Source organism: Mchenga conophoros, linkage group LG7, assembly GCF_057382185.1.
Source record: "Mchenga conophoros isolate Kocher_MC1m ecotype Shallow Benthic linkage group LG7, M_conophoros_male_GT1.1, whole genome shotgun sequence".
NCBI lineage: Eukaryota > Metazoa > Chordata > Actinopteri > Cichliformes > Cichlidae > Mchenga > Mchenga conophoros.
Window position 1 is genome coordinate 56,884,780 of NC_140532.1, and position 23,478 is coordinate 56,908,257.

General features: G+C 37.5%; 2 protein-coding genes across 3 annotated transcripts; one reads left to right on the plus strand and one right to left on the minus strand.

The window, feature by feature from the left end:
• The first annotated feature begins 518 nt into the window (after nucleotides 1-518).
• Nucleotides 519-22,824, plus strand: LOC146571254 (interleukin-1 beta-like). Of its 2 annotated transcripts, XM_085280391.1 has the most exons (6): nucleotides 519-999; nucleotides 1,454-1,496; nucleotides 11,252-11,438; nucleotides 19,359-19,523; nucleotides 19,933-20,072; nucleotides 20,533-22,824. In XM_085280391.1, the coding sequence occupies exons 1-6, from the start codon at nucleotides 965-967 to the stop codon at nucleotides 20,731-20,733; spliced, it is 771 nt and encodes a 256-aa protein (XP_085136517.1). In that variant the 5' UTR covers nucleotides 519-964; the 3' UTR covers nucleotides 20,734-22,824. The 2 variants fall into 2 exon arrangements, with proteins under 2 accessions (XP_085136517.1, XP_085136518.1); XM_085280392.1 differs by lacking the exons at nucleotides 519-999; nucleotides 1,454-1,496 and adding an exon at nucleotides 10,126-10,510.
• Nucleotides 5,083-6,962, minus strand: LOC146571255 (uncharacterized). The gene has a single exon (XM_085280390.1). It carries the CDS (start codon nucleotides 6,706-6,708, stop codon nucleotides 5,782-5,784), a length of 927 nt encoding a protein of 308 aa, XP_085136516.1. The 5' UTR covers nucleotides 6,709-6,962; the 3' UTR covers nucleotides 5,083-5,781.
• Nucleotides 22,825-23,478: the final 654 nt, after the last annotated feature.

Here is a 23,478-nt window from a genome sequence, read left to right on the forward strand (position 1 = left end):
CAGGCTCTGCATCCCTTTTAGCTGCAGCCCTCGTAACAGCACAAGCTGCAAAGTCAGAAAAACCCTGTTCACACTCATGGGACTCATTCAGAACTCTAGATTTAACAGGTAAAGAATTGTTGTGGGCAGTCTGAGGTACACCTGTGCACTACTCATGATGTCAGATCAGCATCTTGATGTGGCACACCTGTGAGGTGGGATGGATTATCTCAATATAGCAGATGTGCCCACTACCACACATTTGGACTGATTTGTGACCACTGTTTGGGAGGGATGGTTATATTGTGTATCTGGAATGAATTTTAGGTCTCTACGTCCATCCCATGGGGAATGGGAGCAGTAACAATGGTGTTGCGTTTATATTTTTGTTGAGTGTATATATGTGTGTGTATATATATATGTGTGTGTGTGTATATGTGTATGTATATATGTATATGTATATATATGTATATGTATATGTATATATGTATATACATATACATATATGAGCAATGTTTGTCAAACAAGTGTGACAAACATACAAAAAATAGGAAATCGGGAAGGGGGAAACCCTTTTTCACATTTTTAGACACATTTTTAGTAGACATCAAAAGTCCCACAAACATTAAGTTATGGATTTTTTCCTCTAGTTTTGTTTAAATAGTTGTGTAAAATGGGGAAAAAAACATCAACCTTTCACCTGAATTAATGCAACTTTTTCCTCCTCACTGTGTGTCTAGAAATGAGTAGCATTAGGCAGAGAGCATATTCTTTCCATTTCCCCTGTAACAAAATTGCAGCAGTGTGGTTTCTGATGACATAAAGAAAGAAGGTCCACCTCTAGCCGCATAAAGGAAGCTGCTCACACACAGGACTGTCATTCAACTTGCAGTGCAACAAGTGACACTAATTACTTAAAACGCTCGCAAAACCTGGACAGAGAACTTAAAAAAAAAATCCCAATTCAGCAATTTACTTCGCAACTATGTGTGATTTTGATCTCTCTCAAGCTCTGGACTGGTAAGTACAAGAAGTTCTATTCAGTTAAATTTATTTTAAATTTAAGCCAAAAGCTAATGCTTTTACTAAAACTATCATAACAACATAATGTGATTTTTACGTGATTATGGATATGTTAAGTAAAATTCTAAATGTTTTATGCTTTTGATCTCAAACCAGTAGCTAAGGGTGGAGTTTCCCAAAAGCATTTGCAATTATAGAGTTACATCCTGGGTTATTGTTTGTGAAAAGGGAACAGCTCCAGTCTGGCAGCATGTTTCGTTTCCCATTCCCTCACTGTAATCATATTGTACTTGCATTCTGTGTCTAAATACATTGCTTGACAAAGCATGGTGTTCACATTACAACAGACATTTGTGTATATAGGTATGTAGGCTGATATTGATAATTATATACAGTTATACGTGTTTTTATTCCATTCAGTGTCTTAAAAATGTTTTATTTCATATTTCAGCTCACCTGAAGAAGGAATTGAATCTGCCTGCTTTGACATGAAGGTAAGATTTTTCCCTTCCATAACTTTTTCATCTAATATCTTTACACTGTCACACACACATACATTCAATAACATTTAATTTAAATGGAGTTTTTAAACAAATTTTACTATTTCATGAAAAATATCATCTTATTTTGAATTTGATGCCAGTAAAATGTTCCAAAAAAAATTGGGTCAAGGGAAGCAAAGGCTAAAAACGTGTGGCAGGGTGTGGTCTGTAGCACCGTATCTGGCTGATACACCGAAACTGCATCAGCTCATCACACTTCCCCTGCATTCAAGTCTTTGCTGGGTCCTGACTGTGTTGTTTTAGTTGGTGTGTATGTTCGGCTGCAAGCTAAAAAGCTGCAGCCGTGTCTGTAAAACAAAGACCGTGAACAGTGGCGGTCCTAGCCTGTTTGGCGCCCAGGGCGAACACTCCCTCTGCCCCCCCCCCCCCCCCCCCCGCCAAACAAACACACACACACACACACACACACACACACACATAAAACATATTAAGGATTATGCATTAACATAAAACTGTTGTCGGAACCATACTGAATTTCACCAGAGAAACACACACATATGAAGAGAGAGAGAGTCTGCATAGTATGCAAACAGCCACCAAACAGCCATCATAATTCATCATACAATGAGAATAGAACAAATCAACAATTGACAATGACTAATTAATATTAAAATCTGTAACATAATGTATTGTTTGGAGTTTAGTCTGTTACTGTTACTATTTTTACCATTTCTTCTTGGAGCAACCCACATTTCCTTAGGGATTAATAAAGTATTCTGATTCTGATTGTTTCAGGATACATGACTTGCCATGATCCAATGACACATCTGGTTACCTGTATCTTTTGCGCGTTTCTCCTCCTCTTCTTTTTTCTTTTTTCTAAACTGAAGACATGATGGCTTTGAACTTTTCTTGTCCATCTTCCATTGGTTTTAATTTTACACTACAGTATGAACACCCATCCCCCAACTCAGGGATCACCCCAACATAACCTAATAAACCTACACCTTAGTTCATTTTGTCTAGGGTTTATTTCGAGGATTTCGCACAACCCAGGATTCCAATCATGAATACATAATGGGCTTGGATTTACAACATTATGAATGAAATGTGGTCTACTTGGAAGCAGCAGGGCTCTCCTCCCCTTTCGACGGGTTGTGTGTGAGATTTTAAATCATCAAACTGTAAATTATGAATTTTAAATTGTTATTGATCCCTTTATCGCGGGGGCAATAGTCCTAAAGTGTATATTTATTTTCTTACTCTTCTTGTTTGTTTAATTGCACTGCTGTAACTGGAGCCTCGTCGTCTTGTAAGCAAGTAAAACTTTATTTATATAGCACCTTTCAAGATAAAAATCACAAAGTGCTTCACAGAAGCTAAAACCTAAAAATAAAAATCAACTAAAAGCAAGTTTAAAAAGATGGGTTTTTAGCTGTTTTTTAAAAGTGACCACTGAGTCCACAGATCTCAGGCTCAAAGGGAGGTTCCACAATCTGGGGGCCACAGTTCCAAAAGCTTTGTCGCCTTTTGTCGCAGCAAGCAAGCCCTGGTCACATGACCTCAGGGACCTGCTGGGAATGTATGGATGCAAAAGTTCACTTATATATGTTGGTGCTTGTCCATGCAGGGCCCTGAAAGTCAAGGTAAAAACCTTAAACTGGATCCTGAATTTAACGGGGAGCCAGTGCAGCTGAATCAGCAGGGATGTGACATGGGAAAACTTGGAGGACTTGGTCAGAAGCTTTGCAGCAGCATTCTGAACAACTTGCAGACGATCCAAAGAGGCTTTACATAAACAAGTAAACAAAGAATTACAGTAGTCCAGACGAGATGAAACAAATGCATGAATGACAATTTCTAATTCGGAGCGCGATACAATGGGACTCAGCTTAGCAATGTTTCTCAAATGATAAAAACAGGAGCGAACCAAAGATTTTACATGGGCATCCAAAGTCAGAGCTGAGTCAATACTAACACCAGATAGACGGTTTTGCAAATGTAGCAAGTGGACCCAAGTTTTCCATAACACTAGGTACAAAAGTTTTAGGAGCACAAACAAGAACTTCAGTCTTCTCCTCATTTAGTTGAAGAAAGTTTCCAGCCATCCAACATCTAATGGAGTCTATGCACTTGTGCAAAATTTGTAGCTTGGAAACATCATGGGGCTTAAAGGAGATATATACCTGAATATCATCAGCATAGCAGTGATACGAAATGTCCTTAAAAGTGCTCAATAAGTGTTGAAGAGGAAGTAAATACAGTAAGAACAATAAAGGCCCCAAAACTGAACCTTGTGGCACACCATAGGCAAGAAAAGTAGAAGAGGAACTGTACTTAGAGGTAGCCACAGAAAAGGATCGTTCATGCAAATAGGATTCAAACCAGTCCAAAGCAGCCCCTGATATACCCACCCAGTCTCTCAGCCTATCTAGCAGAATATGATGGTCCACAGTATCAAAGGCGGAGGTCAGGTCCAACATCAACAGAACGGAGCATTCTCCTGCATCACATCTCATTAAAATGTCGTTGGAGACTCTAAGAAGTGTAGTTTCAGTAGAGTGAGCTCTACGAAAGCCAGATTGGAATTTATCCAGAATGCTGTATTCATCTAGAACAGCTATAAGCTGCTTAGCCACAACCTTTTCTAAAATCTTAGAAATGAACGGTAATTTTGAAATCGGTCTGTAGCTACTGAGAAGAGAAGCATCAAGCTTAGGTTTTTTTAACAGTGGGTGAATAACAGCATTCTTACAATAAACAGGGACCTGACCAGAAACCAGTGAGGTATTAATAATTGTGAGCACACAGGGACCAATAGACTGAAAGACATTTTTAAACAAAGATCCAGGTAAAATATCAAGAGAGCAGGAGGATGCTTTCATTGAATTAACCAACTTGACCAGCTCAGGTAAGGACACAGGTAAAAATCTTTCTAAAATTACAGGCCTAGCTTGAGTTGGAGCAGACAAGAGAGACACAGAAGGAGAGATACTGTTCCTCACGTTACTGACTTTTTCAACGAAGAAAGAAAGAAATTTTTCACAATCTTCATTTGATGAAATTGGGACAGCAGGTGGAGCAGGAGCAACAATATCACTAATGGTGTCGAATAGTACCTTAGACACTAAGTCTGAGAAATAGGCCGCCCTCGCATCTCGAACTAAAGTGTTAAAAGAGACTAAAAGTTCCTTTAGATAAAGGAGATGGACATGCAAACGCGTTTTCCTCCATAAACGCTCAACCTTACGGCAGCAACGCTTTAAGAAGCGAATGCTGTCATCTAACCAGGGAGACGACTTTGAAACCGGAGCTAGTCAAACTTTGACAGGACAAACATTGTCTAAAATACAAAGACAATTGAAGGAAACTGTTTCCAGGGCCTACTCCGTGGATCGGCTTCCTCCGAGGCGTGGACGTCTATCAGCAGAGAATGTACCTTCACCTATCAGCAGAGAATGTCCCTTAGTCTGTAACACAGTCAAATATATTCTCAAGTAATATTCAAGCATGCCATTCAGCGTGTTAGTACGAGCAGCTCGGGAGCAGCTTGGGAGAACAAGAAAACAGAGACTGCTTTAGATTGTCTTCCCAAAGTGACTCAACTTTATTCACAAGTACAACAGTTTATATAGAGGGTAAAATTCATGAGACAGCAGATTATCAGTTTAAACCAGTACAGACCAAGATAAGGCAGCGTCTTCCTGCCCTTGGGTGAAGAAGCATCCTTTGTGTAGTTTATTAGTTCAGCTACAATTGTGATTATCTCAGCGACATATTTTCAAGGCACAAAACGAAGAGTTCTTTCATTAGTGAAATCTGAAACAAACCATTTGGCCTTCAACAGGCGTCTCCTAAAAGATTAAGAAACTAATGTAGCTGAGGGAGTGATCTCTGTGGTATTTCAACCTTGTACCAGCCTGTGATTCTCACACATCAATTCTTGGGTCAAAGAGAAAAATAACTAAAACAAAAGGGGCCTTATTGAATGACAGAGTTTTCCTGCATAATGTCACTATAAAACAATATCCAGTAAATGCTCCCATGGTACTAAAATACCTAACAACAATGATTATTAAAAAGATTTGTTAAAAAATGAACATCATTATAGGGAGATAAAACTAAATTAAAAGCATCGGAAAATTTAACAGCACTAGAGGAAGTTAAGATGCGAGAGCTAACCACGTGTCGAATAGGAGAGAAGGACAAATGAAAAGACAGATTAAAAAGAATACAATGATGATCCGAAATAAAAATGTCCTCAGTACAAATAAAATCAATGTTTAAACCTAAAGTAAAAACAAGGTCCAGTGGTGTGTCCTTTGGTGTGTGTGGGACCAGACACATGCTGAGTAAAATGAAAAGAATCCATGACGCTAAGGAAACCTCTGGCAAAGAGGCCAGAGTCATCATCAACGTGTATATTAAAATCCCCGACTATAACCAGTCTGGACAGCTTCAAAGTCGAGGATAAAAAGTCACTGAACTCCTTTAAAAACATAGTGTTTAGGCCAGGTGGACGATACACTACAGCGCAGTAAAATGGATCTTTATTTCCAATTCTAACCAGCTGTAGTTCAAAGGATGAAAAATGTCCGACCAACACTGCGCGACAGTAAAACCGGCTTCCAAACACCGCAGCGACACCTCCTCCTCGACCCGACGTCCGAGGCTGGCTGATGAATGAGTACCCACTCGGACAGAGTTCAATGAAGGATGAAAAGTCACCATCGCGCTGCCAGGTTTCGGTTAGAAATAAGAAGTCCAGTTTCTTGGAAAGAATAAAATCGTTCAGCAGGAACGTTTTATTAGTCATTGATCGAGCGTTGAAAAGCGCCACTCTCAGCGAAGTAGAAGACATATTATTAACAGAAGCGGCCCGATTTAGGGGACGAAGAAACAGAGAGTTTGATCCGCGACGTTCATAAATTCCACTCACCGCGGGGATGGAAGGCCAAACAACAGGAGAGTCTGGATGAACACTCCTGAGGTAGCGCCGTCTCATAGATCCAGGCACAGTTAGTCCCCGCTTCCAGAACAGTCTGAGTTTTACCTGGACACCTGCTCTTTTTCCTCTCCTTCTCCGTGACTTGCGCGGACACAGAAAGGCGCCACTGATGACACCTAACGAAGATCCAGACACCGGTGTCGGCAGCGGAGGATGGAAAATACCGCAGGAGGATAAGGCATCTTGACTTATCATAGAGGATCGGATGGATAATAGCGTCAGGCGATCATAGACAAGGGCAGCCAACACATTAGTGACAAAAAGCGAAAGCAAAAAGGCCGAAAAAAACAGCACAGAGAAACCACGGCCGGTGTTGTGCCAAAAAGTGATTGTCTGCCAGAAACTGATTGCCGTCCGCGGGAGCGCGCGCAGCTGCTTAAAGCTGTAGCGCCCGGATTACTTGCGTTGCCAGCTACTTCCGTGCAACTGATATAACGGGCGGGGGGGGGGGCAGACCAACACATTTATGCCTTTGTTATTAGGCAAAGGTATGCATTTATGAAACTTCAACGTTTCTTGTAACTGAATTATGACGCTTTTCAGAACGTTGCTTTCGGTGTGTAGCGCAGTCACGAATGACTACACGCATCACGATGGAATAATTAATGCCTACAGGTTTAGTATGTCTACTCTCGTTGTTCATATTTGTTATAAGACTGTCGAATAGTAGTTAAAACAATAAAGACCATTTGTGCCAGTATCACCATGACTCTTTCTTGTTTGTTCAGAATAACGACTGAGAACATGGCATTTTAGCGCTACCAAAAAGTGATTGTGGCCTATAACTCGTCACTGAAACAATATTTCTGCTTCAAACTTGGCGGATGTCATTCAGAAGGGTCATATGCCAAATATTACATCTCAAACAGTCCCTTAGAACTGCTGGATAACCTGTAAAGGAACATTAACATTGATAATATGCCATTTTCAGCCTGCCAAAAAGTGATTGTGGCCTATATCCTGTCACTGAAGCAATGTTTCTGCTTCAAACTTGGTGGATGTCATTCAGAAGGGTCCTATGTGACATATTATATCTCAAACACTCTCCAAGAACTGCTGAAAAACTTTTAAAATAACATTAATACCGATAATATCTCATTTTCAACCTGCCAAAAAGTGATTGTGGCCTATATCTAGTTAATGAAATACTATTTCTGCTTCAAACTTGCTGCATGTCATTCTGAAGGGTCCTATGTGACATATTATATCTCAAACACTCCCTTAGAACTGCTGGATAACCTGTAAAGGAACATTAACATTGATAATATGCCATTTTCAGCCTGCCAAAAAGTGATTGTGGCCTATATCCTGTCACTGAAGCAATGTTTCTGCTTCAAACTTGTTGGGTATCATCCAAAAGGATGATATGTGGCACATCATATCCCAAACAGTCCCTTAGAACTGCTGGATAACCCGTAAAGGAACATTAACATTGATAATATGCAATTTTCAACCTGCCAAAAAGTGATTGCCGCCTATATCTTGTCACTGAAACAATATTTCTGCATCAAACTTGTTGGATATCATCCAAAAGGGTTACATGTGACACATTATATCTCAAACAGTCTCTAAGGACTGTTGAATAACTATTAAAGGACCATTAATACCCATAACATGCCATTTTCGACCTGCCAAAAAGTGATTGTGGACCATAACTTGTCACTGAAACAATATTTCTGCTTCAGACTTGCTGGAAGTCATTCAGATGGGTCATATGTCAAATATTATATCTCCACCAGTCCCTTAGAACTGCTGAATAACTTTTAAAGGGACAATAATACCTATAATATGCCATTTTCAGCCTGCCAAAAAGTGATTGTGGACCATAACTTGTCACTGAAACAATATTTCTACTTCAAACTTGACTGATGTCATTCAGAAGGATCATATGTGACACATTCTGCTGAAAATTATGTATTCCTCAAGAGATGTAACTAGGATGCCCTACTTTTGTTCGCTGTTGTGCGCAGCTGTTAATTAAACTCAAATTTGGCAAACAGTGGAAAGCTAAAAAATTACGTAAAACATTCGACAAACTCACCTTGAACCTCAAAGTTCTTTGCCTTTCGACGAAAATTGCACTTTTGTGTGGTGGAAAACCCACTAGGCAAGGTTCCATTGGTTTTAAACGACAGGATATCGGAATAAAGAGTGGGGTCCATGACTCTGTAACGCTTTTCTTACACTCGGCTAATTGAAGCACTTTAGGCCTACCAATTGAGCTCTAAGCAAAACAACAGGATGTTGAGTAAATTTAAATCGGAAAAACATTTTTTAAAGGGAAAAGAAAAAGTAATATTCTAAAACATCAGAAATATTTTATTAAAGAATGAATGAAAACTTTCCAAAACGTGAAATTATACTTATATTTAGATAAGACAATGTATACAATCTAAAAGTTTTTTATTTTTATTTTTAAAAAGAAATGTCATGTCATTATGTGCGTAATAAATATTGTTTCAGTGACAAGATATAGGCGGCAATCACTTTTTGGCAGGCTGAAAATGGCATATTATCAATGTTAATGTTCCTTTACGGGTTATCCAGCAGTTCTAAGGGACTGTTTGGGATATGATGTGCCACATATCATCCTTTTGGATGATACCCAACAAGTTTGAAGCAGAAACATTGCTTCAGTGACAGGATATAGGCCACAATCACTTTTTGGCAGGTTGAAAATGAGATATTATCGGTATTAATGTTATTTTAAAAGTTTTTCAGCAGTTCTTGGAGAGTGTTTGAGATATAATATGTCACATAGGACCCTTCTGAATGACATCCACCAAGTTTGAAGCAGAAACATTGCTTCAGTGACAGGATATAGGCCACAATCACTTTTTGGCAGGCTGAAAATGGCATATTATCAATGTTAATGTTCCTTTACAGGTTATCCAGCAGTTCTAAGGGACTGTTTGAGATGTAATATTTGGCATATGACCCTTCTGAATGACATCCGCCAAGTTTGAAGCAGAAATATTGTTTCAGTGACGAGTTATAGGCCACAATCACTTTTTGGTAGCGCTAAAATGCCATGTTCTCAGTCGTTATTCTGAACAAACAAGAAAGAGTCATGGTGATACTGGCACAAATGGTCTTTATTGTTTTAACTACTATTCGACAGTCTTATAACAAATATGAACAACGAGAGTAGACATACTAAACCTGTAGGCATTAATTATTCCATCGTGATGCGTGTAGTCATTCGTGACTGCGCTACACACCGAAAGCAACGTTCTGAAAAGCGTCATAATTCAGTTACAAGAAACGTTGAAGTTTCATAAATGCATACCTTTGCCTAATAACAAAGGCATAAATGTGTTGGTTTGCCCCCCCCCCCCCCCGCCCGTTATATCAGTTGCACGGAAGTAGCTGGCAACGCAAGTAATCCGGGCGCTACAGCTTTAAGCAGCTGCGCGCGCTCCCGCGGACGGCAATCAGTTTCTGGCAGACAATCACTTTTTGGCACAACACCGGCAGCGGCAAAGCCAAACACAGGCGCCATCATACCGGAAGTGTCTTGTCTCTCTATATACTGGACTGTATGTAGCGGAGATGTCAATAAAGTTTACTTTGACTTCAGCAGCAAGCAGGCGCACCGAGGGCTCTCGCGCTCACTTTTCGCGTATAGAATTTCGAAAAAACATCGGTGCAAATTATTAAGTCTGTATTATAATGTCTGGTGTTTTAGTGTTCGTTAGTTTGTTTTTATTTTGTTTTATTTTGCGAGCTGGTTATTAGATGCTGCTCCAGCCAGCCAGAGAATCCCCCCACCGCCCTGCCCTCTCCTCCCTGTGCAAGCAGCAGGCGCACCTCGCAAACGGAGGGCGATAGAAAATCGATCGGTGCCTATGCCATTCCCAATATGCGCTGGCATGATGTCAGGGCAGCATGAGTACGAGCAATTTTTTTATTTTAATTTTTTGCCCATGCGCGTGATGCCGCCCCAGGCAACCGCCCGTGTCGCTACTATCAAAAACCGCTACTGACCGTGAATAAAGTACGCTGGAAAGCATGAAAATATGGTTGGGTATGCCTTGGATCTATTACAGTGGTGCCAAAACCCAGGATCGGGGCACAACCGTAGCTTGCCTCCACCAGTGTGTGAATGCGAGAGTGAATGAATAGTGGCATTGTAAAGCGCTTTGGGTGCCTTGAAAAGCGCTATATAAATCCAATCCATTATTATTATAGCATTTTATTAGCGCCCATTTCAAAAGCCGGCATCTCTGATGGTATGTGAGCATGTTAATGTCTATGGAATTGGCCTGACTGACTTGAACATCTGCAAAGATACCATCAGTGTTAAAAGGTATACACAGGTTTTAAAGCAACATATGCTCCTATCCATTTTCAAGGAAGGTGAGATATTGTGCTGCCATCAAATTCAAAATGACCATATTTTTTCCTTAAGATGGTACATTTTCTCAGTTAATTCTCAAAATGAAATATTGGTTTATGAGAGTTGCAAAACTTTACATTCTTTTGGGCAGTGTCTAACCTTTTGGGCATTTTTTTGTACTTGCAAGAGTGTACAAAAATTGTGTACAAAAAAGTGTACATAGGCAACAATATATCTAAGTGAGATGTACAGAATAACATTTTTTATGGAGCAATGTTGAGGTTACGTAACTTGTCCTGAGCAGCATTTTTTTTTTGTCTCACTGTAAACTTTGTATGGCATGGATGAGAAGCGGCAGCAGAAGTCTGACTTCTTGTTTTTCTGCTTTGTATTATGCAGGAGGTTGAAAGTGAGATCTTCAGACTTAATGAGGGTTTGGAGCTGATGGTTTCCCACAACAGAAGGACCATGCAGAGTGTGGCTCTTTTAGTGCTGGGGGTAAACAGGATGAAAAAGCCACTTACTCAAAGTGACAGTAAGCTCAGTGATGATGATGTCATGAACATCATAGACAGTGTAGTGAAAGGTAAGTAATAATATTGTTATACAGTTAAAAAGAAATCCTCTTATGGCTTATATAATAAAAATAAAACCACACAGTTACCACACTGCTGTGAAGAAATACAAAATTTCTGCTGTTTAGCCCTTTTAATTGTATTTCTCTTGTTTGGGTACATGATATTCTGGGCAACCACATAAGTAAACTAATGTCTATATTTAGGCACTGTAAAAATGAGACAGTGCTGCCATCACCAGGTCAAATTGGAGATTACTAAATCTGCCCTATATACAGTTATCATACAAAATGCTGTTATTAAAAAAATTGGATCAAAAACACGTTTTAAATAAAAATAGTACAAAAAATGCTTCATTTTCATAGTCCCACTGAAAATTAAAAGCAACAATTTAATAAATATAATTCTATCATTTAACACGACTCTTATTATCATTGTGTTTTTTCCCCTCATTTGCTTGTTCACAAAAGAACAATAATTAAAATAAGTCAGACATTATTGTTTGCCAAATAATTTTGTAGCAGTATCTGGCTTAAGCATACTGATCACATCATACTGATGTGATTACTGATGTATTTTTTTCTTTACTGAGAACAAGCTGGAGCAGCTCATTTACTATATTAATATGTCAAACATCAATGACAGCTATCAATTTATAATTGAAACTAAAGTGCAACTAGAAAAATTTGCATTTCCTGCGAAAATGCTGTGAGGATGCTTGAAACTAGCTGAAAAAGCTGAAAATTTGCAGAAATTGTAAAAACTTTGCAGAAGCAAAGGAACTTTGCTAAAATGGAATAACTTAGCAGAACTGCAATATCTTAGAGGAAACATAATACTTGGCAGAAATGCAATAGCATAGCAGAACTTAGCAGAAATATTGTAACTTACCAGAAACATGATAACTTCTCAAAAATACAAAAATTTAGGAGAAATAGTATAAGATAACAGAAAGAATATATTTAGCCAAAAATACTCGAACATTACAGAAACACTATGATTTAGAAAAAAAAGTACAACATAGCAGAAATACTGTGATTTATCAGAGACACTGTGATGAAGTATGAATATTGTAATTTTAAATTAATACTATAATTTGACAGAAATACTATCATTTGGCAGAAATACTATGTTTCAGCACAAATACTCTGGTTTAGCACAAATATTATAACATAGCAGAAATACAATTATATAGCAGAAATGCTATATTTAGAAAGAAAAATATAATATAGTAGAAATAGTATGATTTAGCAGAAATACTGTAATCAGCACATATACTGTAACATGACAGAAATTCCTCCACTTAGTAGTAATACTATAACATAACACAAATGTTATGATTTGGCACAAAAACCATGATTTGGCAAAAATACTATGATTTAGCAGAAATACTATGATTGAGCAGAAGTACTAAGATGTAGTAAAAGTACTTTGATTTAACAGAAATACAATTATGGAGGAGTAATACTTTAAAGTGGGAGAAATATTGATACACACAGAGCCTAAAGGGAACAGTATTTGTGCCATGGAGTGCTAACAAGAATGTGAGGTCCATATTAGAAAAGCTGGTAAAATCATAAAAGTTTGCAGAATACTGTAAAAGGCTTTCTCTCTCTCTCTCTCTCTGTGTGTGTGTGTGTGTGTGTGTGTCTCGCACACACACACACACACACACACACACACGGCGAGAGAAGCAAGTTTCTAGGTCAGTCAAGCAGCCTGGGAGCAGCTAAATTTGAATCCACCAATCAGAGAGGCTGTGTACTTTTTCCCGCCAAAACAGGTGCACAGAGACAGGATTTTTGTAGTCTATTTCTCATAGTGAGGATTCCCCTCAAACAAATGACCATAATTTCCTAACCGTAGGGGCTAGAACGGTCATTCTTACACAGTTTTGTTCAGAAGAGATGGGGGAATCGTCAAGTGTTGACAATTTATCATTAAAATATGGATTTTTAGAGATATATGACATGGATGACTTGTTGGCTTAGAAGTAGGGTTGCCAACCGTTCCTTAAAATACGGAATCGTCCCGTATTTAGAAACAAAAGTACACGTCCCGTATTGAACTAATAAAGGACGCACTTTGTCCCGTAATACAGTGAGGATCAAAAGTAGTCTATAACTTTTAATGGAATTAACGCTTTGTTTGAAAACATAATTCCCAGCCCCTCTCCTGCTTTGTGACCAATGAGCTGACAGCACACTTATGACAATTCGAGTATGACAATTCAGATTACCGCTCATCGAGGAAAGGTCGCTTGAAATACCGGAAGACAACAGGTGACCACAACAAGAAGCACCATAACTGATTAGAGGCGAAGCAAAAACTGCCTTGACTTGCCCTCAAACAACACTTTCTAACTCTAAATCTATTTGGAGTATCAATATCATTCTTTCACCGTAAGAGACAGCAGGCTTTGGCGAACAGTCATGGAAATTTTCAGGTCTCTGTGGAAATCCAACAAAAAGTTATGACGAGAGAAAAAAGTGGTTCATTTCCAGAGTTTGAAATCTGAAGAAGGACGAATTTCCTACCCTCAAACAAGTCTAACTCATTTCAGAACGGTAATAGGTGAGAAAGAAATTCTTGAATTGTGAGCGTCAGGAGTGTCTGAAGATATACTGGGACAAGCCTCATGTCTTAACTTTGTTTCGTTAAGGAGATATGACGATTCGAATATGCCTCTCATTACAGAAATAAAGCGGTGATTTTGAACAAACTCTCCATTGACTTTCTATGGAGAGTTTTGCGACTTTGTGTTGGTCTGAGGAGATTTGCAAAAATTCTATAAATCCCACAACAATGATAGTGACATTTCCTGAAAGCCAGCAAAAATACCTACATTTTGATGTATAATGAGTGAAAATTCAGCAAGTAGCAAGAAGTTGTTCGGACATGAAGAGAAGACTGCAAAACCTTCAGTGGCACACTGGAAGCCAAGAGCATAGCAACCATAACAACGCATGTATTTTGTGAAAAATCACAATTTTGCAACTCAAAACTTTAAGAGGGATAAAAGTAAAACGGTAAAAGATTTGAAAAAGCTGATTTATACCTGAATAGCCCAATAATTTGAGAACATTTTAAAGTTTGAATGGTTGTTCTACGTGAAAATATGAGGAAGTAGTTAAGTTTCAAAAACAAGCAAATTTTAGCAGAATTGCAGAAGTTTCCCATTCATTTCAATGGGACAAATTAAGCTTAATATTTTAAAAAGTATAATAGTGAAAAATACCAAAAGACATAGCCATCATTAGCAGAAATAGCAGAATAGTTTAAAATTTGAAAGGTGAAAATTGGCTGAAAATTGTGGAAGTAGTTAAGGCTACGTTCACACTGCAGGTCTTAATGCTCAATTCCGATTTTTTGATCAAATCCGATTTTTTTGTCTGCTCGTTCACACTACAAATAAAATGCGACAGCAAACGCACTCTAGTGTGAACGCTCAAAGCGGCCCGCATGCGCAAAAGAAGATGTCACACACAACGCGCTCTGTTTAGACCCAGAGCCAACAGTATTGTTTGACTGATGGCCCTTAATATAAAGACTTCGGACTTCACGTTTCCCAATTTTTGCTTTAAGTTATTTTGTTATTTACATAATAATGTAAATAACCTAATAATGATCCTTATTGCTGTTTAAGAGAGGAGCGGTGCTTCAAAGGATAGCTGCAGATTTCTGTCAGAATCTGCAGATTATACAGTACAAATAAAATGTTTACGTTGTCTTCCCAACAGTTTCACTGACATCTACACTGGATGGCCAGGAAGCGTTCGCGATGTCTTCTCGGGCGCTTCTCTGGCGCTGATAATTGGCTTCAGTCTTGTGTCGGTGACGTAAAAGGCGGATTTAATGCGACTTGACTGTTCAAACAGCAGTCGCTTTCTGAAACATCGGATATGTATCGGATTCAGTACCACATACGAAAGTGACCCAGATCGGATTTGAAAATATCGGATTTGCGCCGTTCACACTGTCATACCATGATCGGATATGGGTCGCATACACAGCAAATTCAAAAGTGTTAAATGTTTTGGTGTTAATAGTCTTCTTGCAAAAGTAGAGTTAATTTTACTCTAAGTAGAGTCACATTCTTTTAATGTAACTCTGAGGTGTAAAATGATAGTAGTTAAAATCGAGTGTTAAAAATGAGTGTTTCTCTGTCAAATCTGGAGGTGTTACAATGGAAACATTAACTCTTGACCTCTTAACTCTGAACTCCTACAGGGGCTATGACACCAACAGAGTAAATTCACAGACTCCGCCCCCAGCACGGCTGCAATCGAAGCTGAAGTGAAGCCGTTTCAGAACATTTTGCTCTACATATTTGAGTTGTTTGCCATGCTTGGTAAGTCATTTTTTCAAAGATTGTTTCAATTATTATTATGAGCTTTTACTTCTGTGGCTCTTTGGAGTTGAGACAAAGCTGTGTGAAAGGCATTAGCCATGTTGCTCGCTGATAGCATAATATTCTGTTTTAGCTAGCTGAAAGGTATTGTTTGCGGGCAAATACCACAGCCTTGAAAAAAAGCTTGCATGTGAATTTTCAGTCAAACTTTTGGTCAAATACACCTAAAACAATGTCTAGAATGTGAAATGTTGGTATAATGGTGCTACTTGAAGCCTGAAAACGATCGCCCATAAAAAAAAAACGAGCAAACAGCAGTAGCTGACGTCCTGACTGGATTCTACGTTAGCATAGATCTCTCCAGAGTTTTGTGCACACGGTTTAGGTAAAAATGAAAAAGGTTGAGGTTTTACATTTAGTTCAGTATTACCTGTTGCCTGTGTCTTTGTCTTTTGGGAAAATACTTTACACAAGTAATGGCTCAAAGAGGATTCCTTTTTTTTTTTTTTTACTGTGCTGCAATTGTTTACTGGATTATTTATGCCATTAATTAGTGTCAACTAATTTTTATTCAATCTCCGCACAGGATATGCTTGTGAAGATGGAATATGGGGGAGAGCAGAAGTGCGTTGAAGTTCCACAAAGGGATGAATGAAGGACATGCATATTGTATTGAAGAAATAAGTGATGAGAATGCTGTTATTTGCATTTACCATGTCAGACCTTTTGATAAACAAAATTCTAATGAAAGTGAGAACATGTATACTGTTACATCTTTCAGAAAATGTTTTGAAATTGTGGTGCACAGTTCAGAATAAATGTTTTTCAAAAACCATTGCATCTTTTTAGTAAATGTTTATTTCCAAAAGAAATTTCTAGAAGTTCAGAACAGTAAAATTCCCGCTTTTTAGAATGAATTAGAAGATAACGTAGTTAAACTAAAATACTCTTTGAGAGTTAATATATAAACTCTTAACACCAAGTGTTAAATTATCAACTCCAGACAGATTTGGTGTTTAACACTAAATCAGAGTTAACGTACCAACTCTCCAAAAAGAGTTAAATTAACAATCTCTGGTGTGGACCCATATAGACACTTTAATAGTGTTGAAATCAAATCCGACAGTGTTAATTTGGACATGCTGGATTTGCTGTGTAGGGTCAAAAAAATCGGATTTGATGCACTTTCGCCTGCAGTGTGAACGTAGCCTAAGTGCCAAAAAGTGTACGGAAGTTCCAAGAGGAACTCAATCCACACAAATATCCAGCATATATTCTGCTAAAATTTGCTTGTTTTTGAAACTTAACTACTTCCTCATATTTTCACGTAGAACAACCATTCAAACTTTAAAATGTTCTCAAATTATTGGGCTATTCGGGTATAAATCAGCTTTTTCAAATCTTTTACCGTTTTACTTTTATGCCTCTTAAAGTTTTCAGTTGCAAAATTGTGATTTTTCACAAAATACATGCGTTGTTATGGTTGCTATGCACTTGGCTTCCAGTGTGCCACTGAAGGTTTTGCAGTCTTCTCTTCATGTCCGAACAACTTCTTGCTACTTGCTCAATTTTCACTCAACTTCCACAAATTATACATCAAAACGTAGGTATTTTTGCTGGCTTTCCGAAAATGTCACTATCATTGTTGTGGGATTTATAGAATTTTGGCAAATCTCCTCAGACCAACACAAAGTCGCAAAACTCTCCATAGAAAGTCAATGGAGAACTTGTTCAAAATCACCGCTTGATCTCCTTAACGAAGCAAAGTTAAGACATGAGACTTGTCCCAGTATATCTTCAGACACTCCTGACGCTCACAATTCAAGAATTATTTTCTCACCTATTACCGTTCTGAAATGAGTTAGACTTGTTTGAGGGTAGGAAATTCGTCCTTCGCTCAGATTTCTTCAGATTTCAAACTCTGGAAATGAACCACTTTTTTCTCTCGCCATATCTTTTTAATGGATTTCCACAGAGACCTGAAAATTTCCATGATTGTTCGCCAAAGCCTGCTGTCTGTTACGGGGAAAGAATGATATTGATACTCCAAATAGATTTAGAGTTAGAAAGCATTGTTTGAGGGCAAGTCAAGGCAGTTTTTGCTTTGCTCTACTCAGTTATGGTGCATTAGAAGTCAAATATCTTTAATAATTCATATTTTAATGATAAATTGTCAACACTTGACGATTCCCCCATCTCTTCTGAACAAAACGGTCTAAGAATGACCGTTCTAGCCCCTACGGTTAGGAAATTATGGTCATTTGTTTGAGGGGAGTCGTCATTATGAGAAATAGACTGCAAAAATCCTGTGTCTCTCTGTGCTGCGTGCACCAGTTTTGGCGGGAAAAAGTGCACAGGCTCTCTGATTGGTGGATTCAAATTCAGCAGCTCCCAGTCTGCTTGACTGACCTAGAAACTTACTTCTCTCTCCCTGTGTGTGTGTGTGTGTGTGTGTGTGTGTGTGCATGCATGAGAGAGAGAGAGACCCTCTTTAGGGCAGCATCTCATTGTTGGAAAAAAATATAATATATTCAGACTGGTTGACTGGCATAGACCCTCCGTGTGTGTCTCTCTCTCTCTCTCTGTGCATTTGTGTATACATATTTGATTTTGTGTGTATCTGTTGGCTATTCCTTCTTGTTTTTTAAATTTATTTATATTTCTTTTTTTTTTTTCACAGGTGAACAACAATTAGTTTTGAGGGAACTTAACCATGTTCCGTTTTTTTTTTCAGCTTGTCATCTTACTTTTCCAGTATTTTCACTTAAGTTATTACTATTCTGCTCAATCATAGTATTCTTCTAAATCATTGTTATTATGCTATATTGTAGTATTTCTGCTAAATCATACTATTTCTACTATATTATATTTTTCTTTCTAAATATAGCATTTCTGCTATATAATTGTATTTCTGCTATGTTATAATATTTGTGCTAAACCAGAGTATTTGTGCTGAAACATAGTATTTCTGCCAAATGATAGTATTTCTGTCAAACTATAGTATTTGTGATAAAACATAGTATTGATTTAAAATTATAATATTCATAGTTCATCACAGTGTCTCTGGTAAATCACAGTATTTCTGCTCTGTTGTACTATTTTTCTAAATCATAGTTCTGTAATGCTTAAGTATTTTTGGCTAAATATATTCTTTCTGTTATCTTATACTATTTCTCCTAAATTCTTATATTTTTGAGAAGTTATCATGTTTCTGGTAAGTTACAATATTTCTGCTAAGTTCTGCTATGCTATTGCATTTCTGCCAAGTATTATGTTTCCTCTAAGATATTGCAGTTCTGCTAAGTTATTCCATTTTAGCAAAGTTCCTTTGCTTCTGCAAAGTTTTTACAATTTCTGCAAATTTTCAGCTTTTTCAGCTAGTTTTTGCATACAGCTTCAGCTTTAAAGCATCCACACTGCATTTTCGCAGGAAATGCAAATTTTTCTAGTTTTTTCTGTGTGTGTGTGTATTTGTTTTTTTTTTTTCTTTTTTAGAAAAACAGAAACTGCTGTTTGTTTAGCTTTAGGTGAATAGAAATTTTTGTTGTTTTTCCTTGTTTTGTTTCCTCTGTCTCTTTAGAAACTGTTTGGACTCCCACCCAAGGAATAAAACGAAGGGACTTCCTGCGTGCCAACAGTGAGAAAGCGTTGACACTGTGTGACAACTCTCAGAAAGATCTTGTTCTGTCAGGAGAGTTACAGCTGCAGGCCATCACTCTGCAAGGGGGATATTGCCACCGCAAAGGTACAAACAGGACACAAAATCATTTACATAAGCAGGTATATTAACGTACTGGTACTAAACTTGAGTATTTCAGGTTCATGCCGCTTTATAGTCCTACTCCGCTGAATTTCAGAGATATTATATCTGATGACCCTCAGCTTCAAGGTTGGAAATGTGACATCAGTTTTAACAATCTAATAAAGTTAACCCCCATAAAGAACAGCTGTGTTTACTTCATTAAGTAAAAGCAGGTGTTTGAATGTAAGACTTGTAGTTGGAGCAAGTATGTTTAACCTGTTGGACTTTAGGTAGAGAGTGTTATCCATCCGTCCATCACTACCAACTAAAAACAAATGGCCATTCTGCACAACTTCAGTCTTCCAACTACACACGAGCTCCTGTTCTTACTTTTTTTGTTTCCTTACGTTAGTGAATTTTAAAATGTCCCGGTACATCCCTTTCTCCGTCCCTCCTGGTGACTCTCCTGGTCTGATTGTCGTCCTGTCTATCAACAACAACCTGTACATGTCTTGCCGCATGGAAGATAATAAAGTTGTGCTGTTTCTGGAGGTAAATATAAATTCACATGATGCAATCCCATTTTATTTCTTTTTAGAGAGTATTAAATAGACAAATTCTCCTTGCCTCCAGCCTCCCGTCTTACCCTGTCCTATAATTTTTATCTGAAAATTATAATGGGGATTTAATAGGTCCAATATTTTACTTTATATGTCACACTTTAAGTTGATGTTTATAGGCTTTTACTACTAGTATTACAACTTATACAGGGGACAGTATAAAAAATTTGGTTTTAAAATTATTTACTCTGAGTAGTTCTCCAATAACTTTGACTTACTATGTCTGAACATACCTCACATACCTCTTTAGTGCAAAATGTGGATATTTTTCCTAATGATTAAGTCCCAGTTTTAACTTTCCATAAACATTTTTCTTTTTCATTGGGACGAAATGTGTTTCCATGCATGAAAAAATGACTGGGAAACGTATTCTTTTCATCTCTTTCTGCCAGCAATACCATGATGACATTTTAACCGACAGAGACATGGACCGATTTCTCTTCTACAGGAAAACCACTGGAATTTCTCTAACCACTTTTGAGTCTGTCAAGTTCCGCGGCTGGTACATCAGCACTTCACAACAGGAAAACCAGCCCGTTGAACTGTGTAAGGTGGATGCTGCTAACCGCCTTACAAGCTTCAGAGTAAACTAAAAGATGTTGTAGCACCCACGCATCTGTATAATTTTTGATATAATCACTAGATGAAGCAATTTTATATAGTAATGCCTGAGTCTGTAGTGGCAGTGTTCTGTACTTATTGAAGTAGAAAAGCTTATGACCTAGTGTAACCTATCAAAAGCACTATTACTTTATAATACATTTACTTACAACATACTTAAAAATAAACAAAGAAAAAAAATTGGAAAACACATGCCTTCTTTGTTGGAGAAAATTGTAACAGGATATTCCTTAAAACTACTGATATATTTTCTTTTTTTCTAAAAAGCTATTATCTTTATTTAAGTTTATGCTATTGCTGTGGCTTTTTAGCCATTAATGCTCTGATTTAAGTCTTCTGCAGTTTTTTTGTACTAAGACCTTTAGAGGTTAAGCTTTTCCTTTTCTGATATCAGCTGGTGTTGTGGGTTAAAAAAATACTGTTTGTCAGGGGTTTAGACATTTGTTCAAACACAAGCAAGAGAAATGAGACAACTGCAGACCGACTCAGAGTGTAATTAGAAAACGTGCGCACGGGTGAATGCCTCTGAGAAGACACACACACCGAGCACAGGCTCACTTGCTTTATTTATAAGGCAAAAATGGGTTACATAGTATTTCCTCTTTTTAACAGTCAGGGAAGAGGTTAAACATTAAATCAGCTTATCTGATCTTTCACACACTGGGATTAAAAATACAGAAGTATATCATGCTTTATCTGACATCACAGACATTATAGGAAAGAATGCATCATTATATCATGCTGTCAAACATCTCAAACATTTCAGACACTTAAGTAAGGAATGCATTATGTTCTCTTTAACAATAAACTTAATTAGGTAATTCTTCAACAATAGGCTTGGTTATGTGAAAATATATGAACACACAAAATATAAGGCATACTTGGTTAGAATATAAGGCCTACTTGATTATATTGTATTATAGAGATTTGGTTATACTGTATAATGTAGAAAATCTCTTAACACTGTTATATATTTATTTTTTCAATTTCCTCCTTGTTAGCTTGTATTTTGTATTGTTTTAAAACCTCTTTTTGTGAAGAGCCTATATATCTTTAAGAACTTGTAATGTGTCTTCTCTAACCAGTGTAAGGATTTCAGTACCATATTAAAACAAACAAAGAGGGTAGTTTCAACTGGTAGATCCAATTATCTGAGAACAAAAAGTAAAATTAATTAACTGTTTGGTAAGAAAATGGGTTGTGAGAGCCTACTTTAGGAATCTGCCAATAAATAATACCCTAATCTGCTGTACTTCCTACCTACAGATCTTCCTACAAATCTTGGGATATAATTTGGGAAATTACTCTTCATCAGCAATCCATTCACTTGAGCATTGTTGTAAAAGCCGCATTGTGAACTTACAATGAGGCTTTTACAACAATGCCGCATTGTGAACTTACAGCTATGACATTTTCATGTCATAGCTGTTGTAAGCTTTAGGACCAAGTGATAACTGCTACATCTGATTACCTGTGAATTACATATACATTCATTTCTTGGAGAAATGTTGTTTTTGCATTTATTCAGGATTTATTCAAAACACATGCCTACAGGAGCCTTTTCTTCAGTACTATGTAAATCTCAAGTGAAGGAAAGAAAAGCATTGTATATGATTGACAGGGTAATTTTTTTTTAAAATTAGGTTTTGTGAAATTATATATACTGATTATGATTTATCTGTATTTTGTTGCACTATATCTTACATTTGGTGTCTAAAATCTTGTAACTGCATGTAACTGCATTCTCATAATTTCTCAAATAAAGAATGCTAATTTTACATATTTAAAATTTAACTTGATCACCTTTGGTAATCTTAAATTTATTGCACTTGATCTGTTAAAAACATTTATTATGATTGTTAATCGGTGCTGATATTTATGAAATTTATATTTGTGTAATTGATTGACTGATGAAAATGTCTTGAGATGACGCGGAGACTCTAGCAACATTTTAATGTAATGATAAACATCCTTATTAAGTGACCAACGCATTTCGGCTAACTGCCTTCATCAGAGTCATTGTAAAATGTGAAACAGTTTGTGTTCAAATAAAAGACAGGAAACAGAGATTTTTTTCAAATGGATGAATCACACCTTCACAAACAAACCATGTGACCAATTGACATTTAACGAGGTGGTATTGGCTATTTGGTAAATTGGTTATGTCACAGTCCAAGTGCTTATCCTGTTCCTCCTTCCACAAAGGAGCAGATACCAGTCATGCTGATGGATGAACCTTTTATGGCACTTTTCAGCTCTGCTAAAGTAACTTCCTGGCTGTATCCCAATTCAGGGTCTACAGCCTTAAAGTACACAGCCTTAACGGTCCTCAAGGGCCGCGTACTCGAAGATCGCTACGGCCAGAAGTGCGAGGCTTGTAGGCTTGTGAAATGGGACGGTCTAGCCTCGGTCGCACTGACCAGGTTGCCTAGCAACCGTGATACCAACCGCTGGAAACGTGTCATACAGCTTTGTTTGACAGAAATGAATGAGGGATAACGTATTTTGTTCATTTGTTTCTACGTGAGCTCTGTGTGATTTAATGACCAGAGGACTGTAAAACATGATTGTTGGGCTTCATTTCTGTGCTGAACAGTCATTTTAAGATTAGCTAGTAAATAACAATTAGCTAATGTTGTTCACGAGACTAAAGTCATCTCACTTTGGTAATGTGAATATAATATGGCCAATATTATAGTTAATATATTAATTATTAT

What these genes read in the sequence shown, in the direction of transcription:
- LOC146571255 (XM_085280390.1), bottom strand. Translation starts at nt 6,708, where the DNA reads ATGATAAGTCAAGATGCCTTATCCTCCTGCGGTATTTTCCATCCTCCG.
- LOC146571254 (XM_085280391.1), top strand. Translation starts at nt 965, where the DNA reads ATGTGTGATTTTGATCTCTCTCAAGCTCTGGACTG. An exon ending in CTCTCTCAAGCTCTGGACTG is followed by an intron (nt 1,000 to 1,453) that starts GTAAGTACAAGA and finishes TTCATATTTCAG; the next exon opens with CTCACCTGAAGAAGGAATTG. An exon ending in CTGCCTGCTTTGACATGAAG is followed by an intron (nt 1,497 to 11,251) that starts GTAAGATTTTTC and finishes TGTATTATGCAG; the next exon opens with GAGGTTGAAAGTGAGATCTT.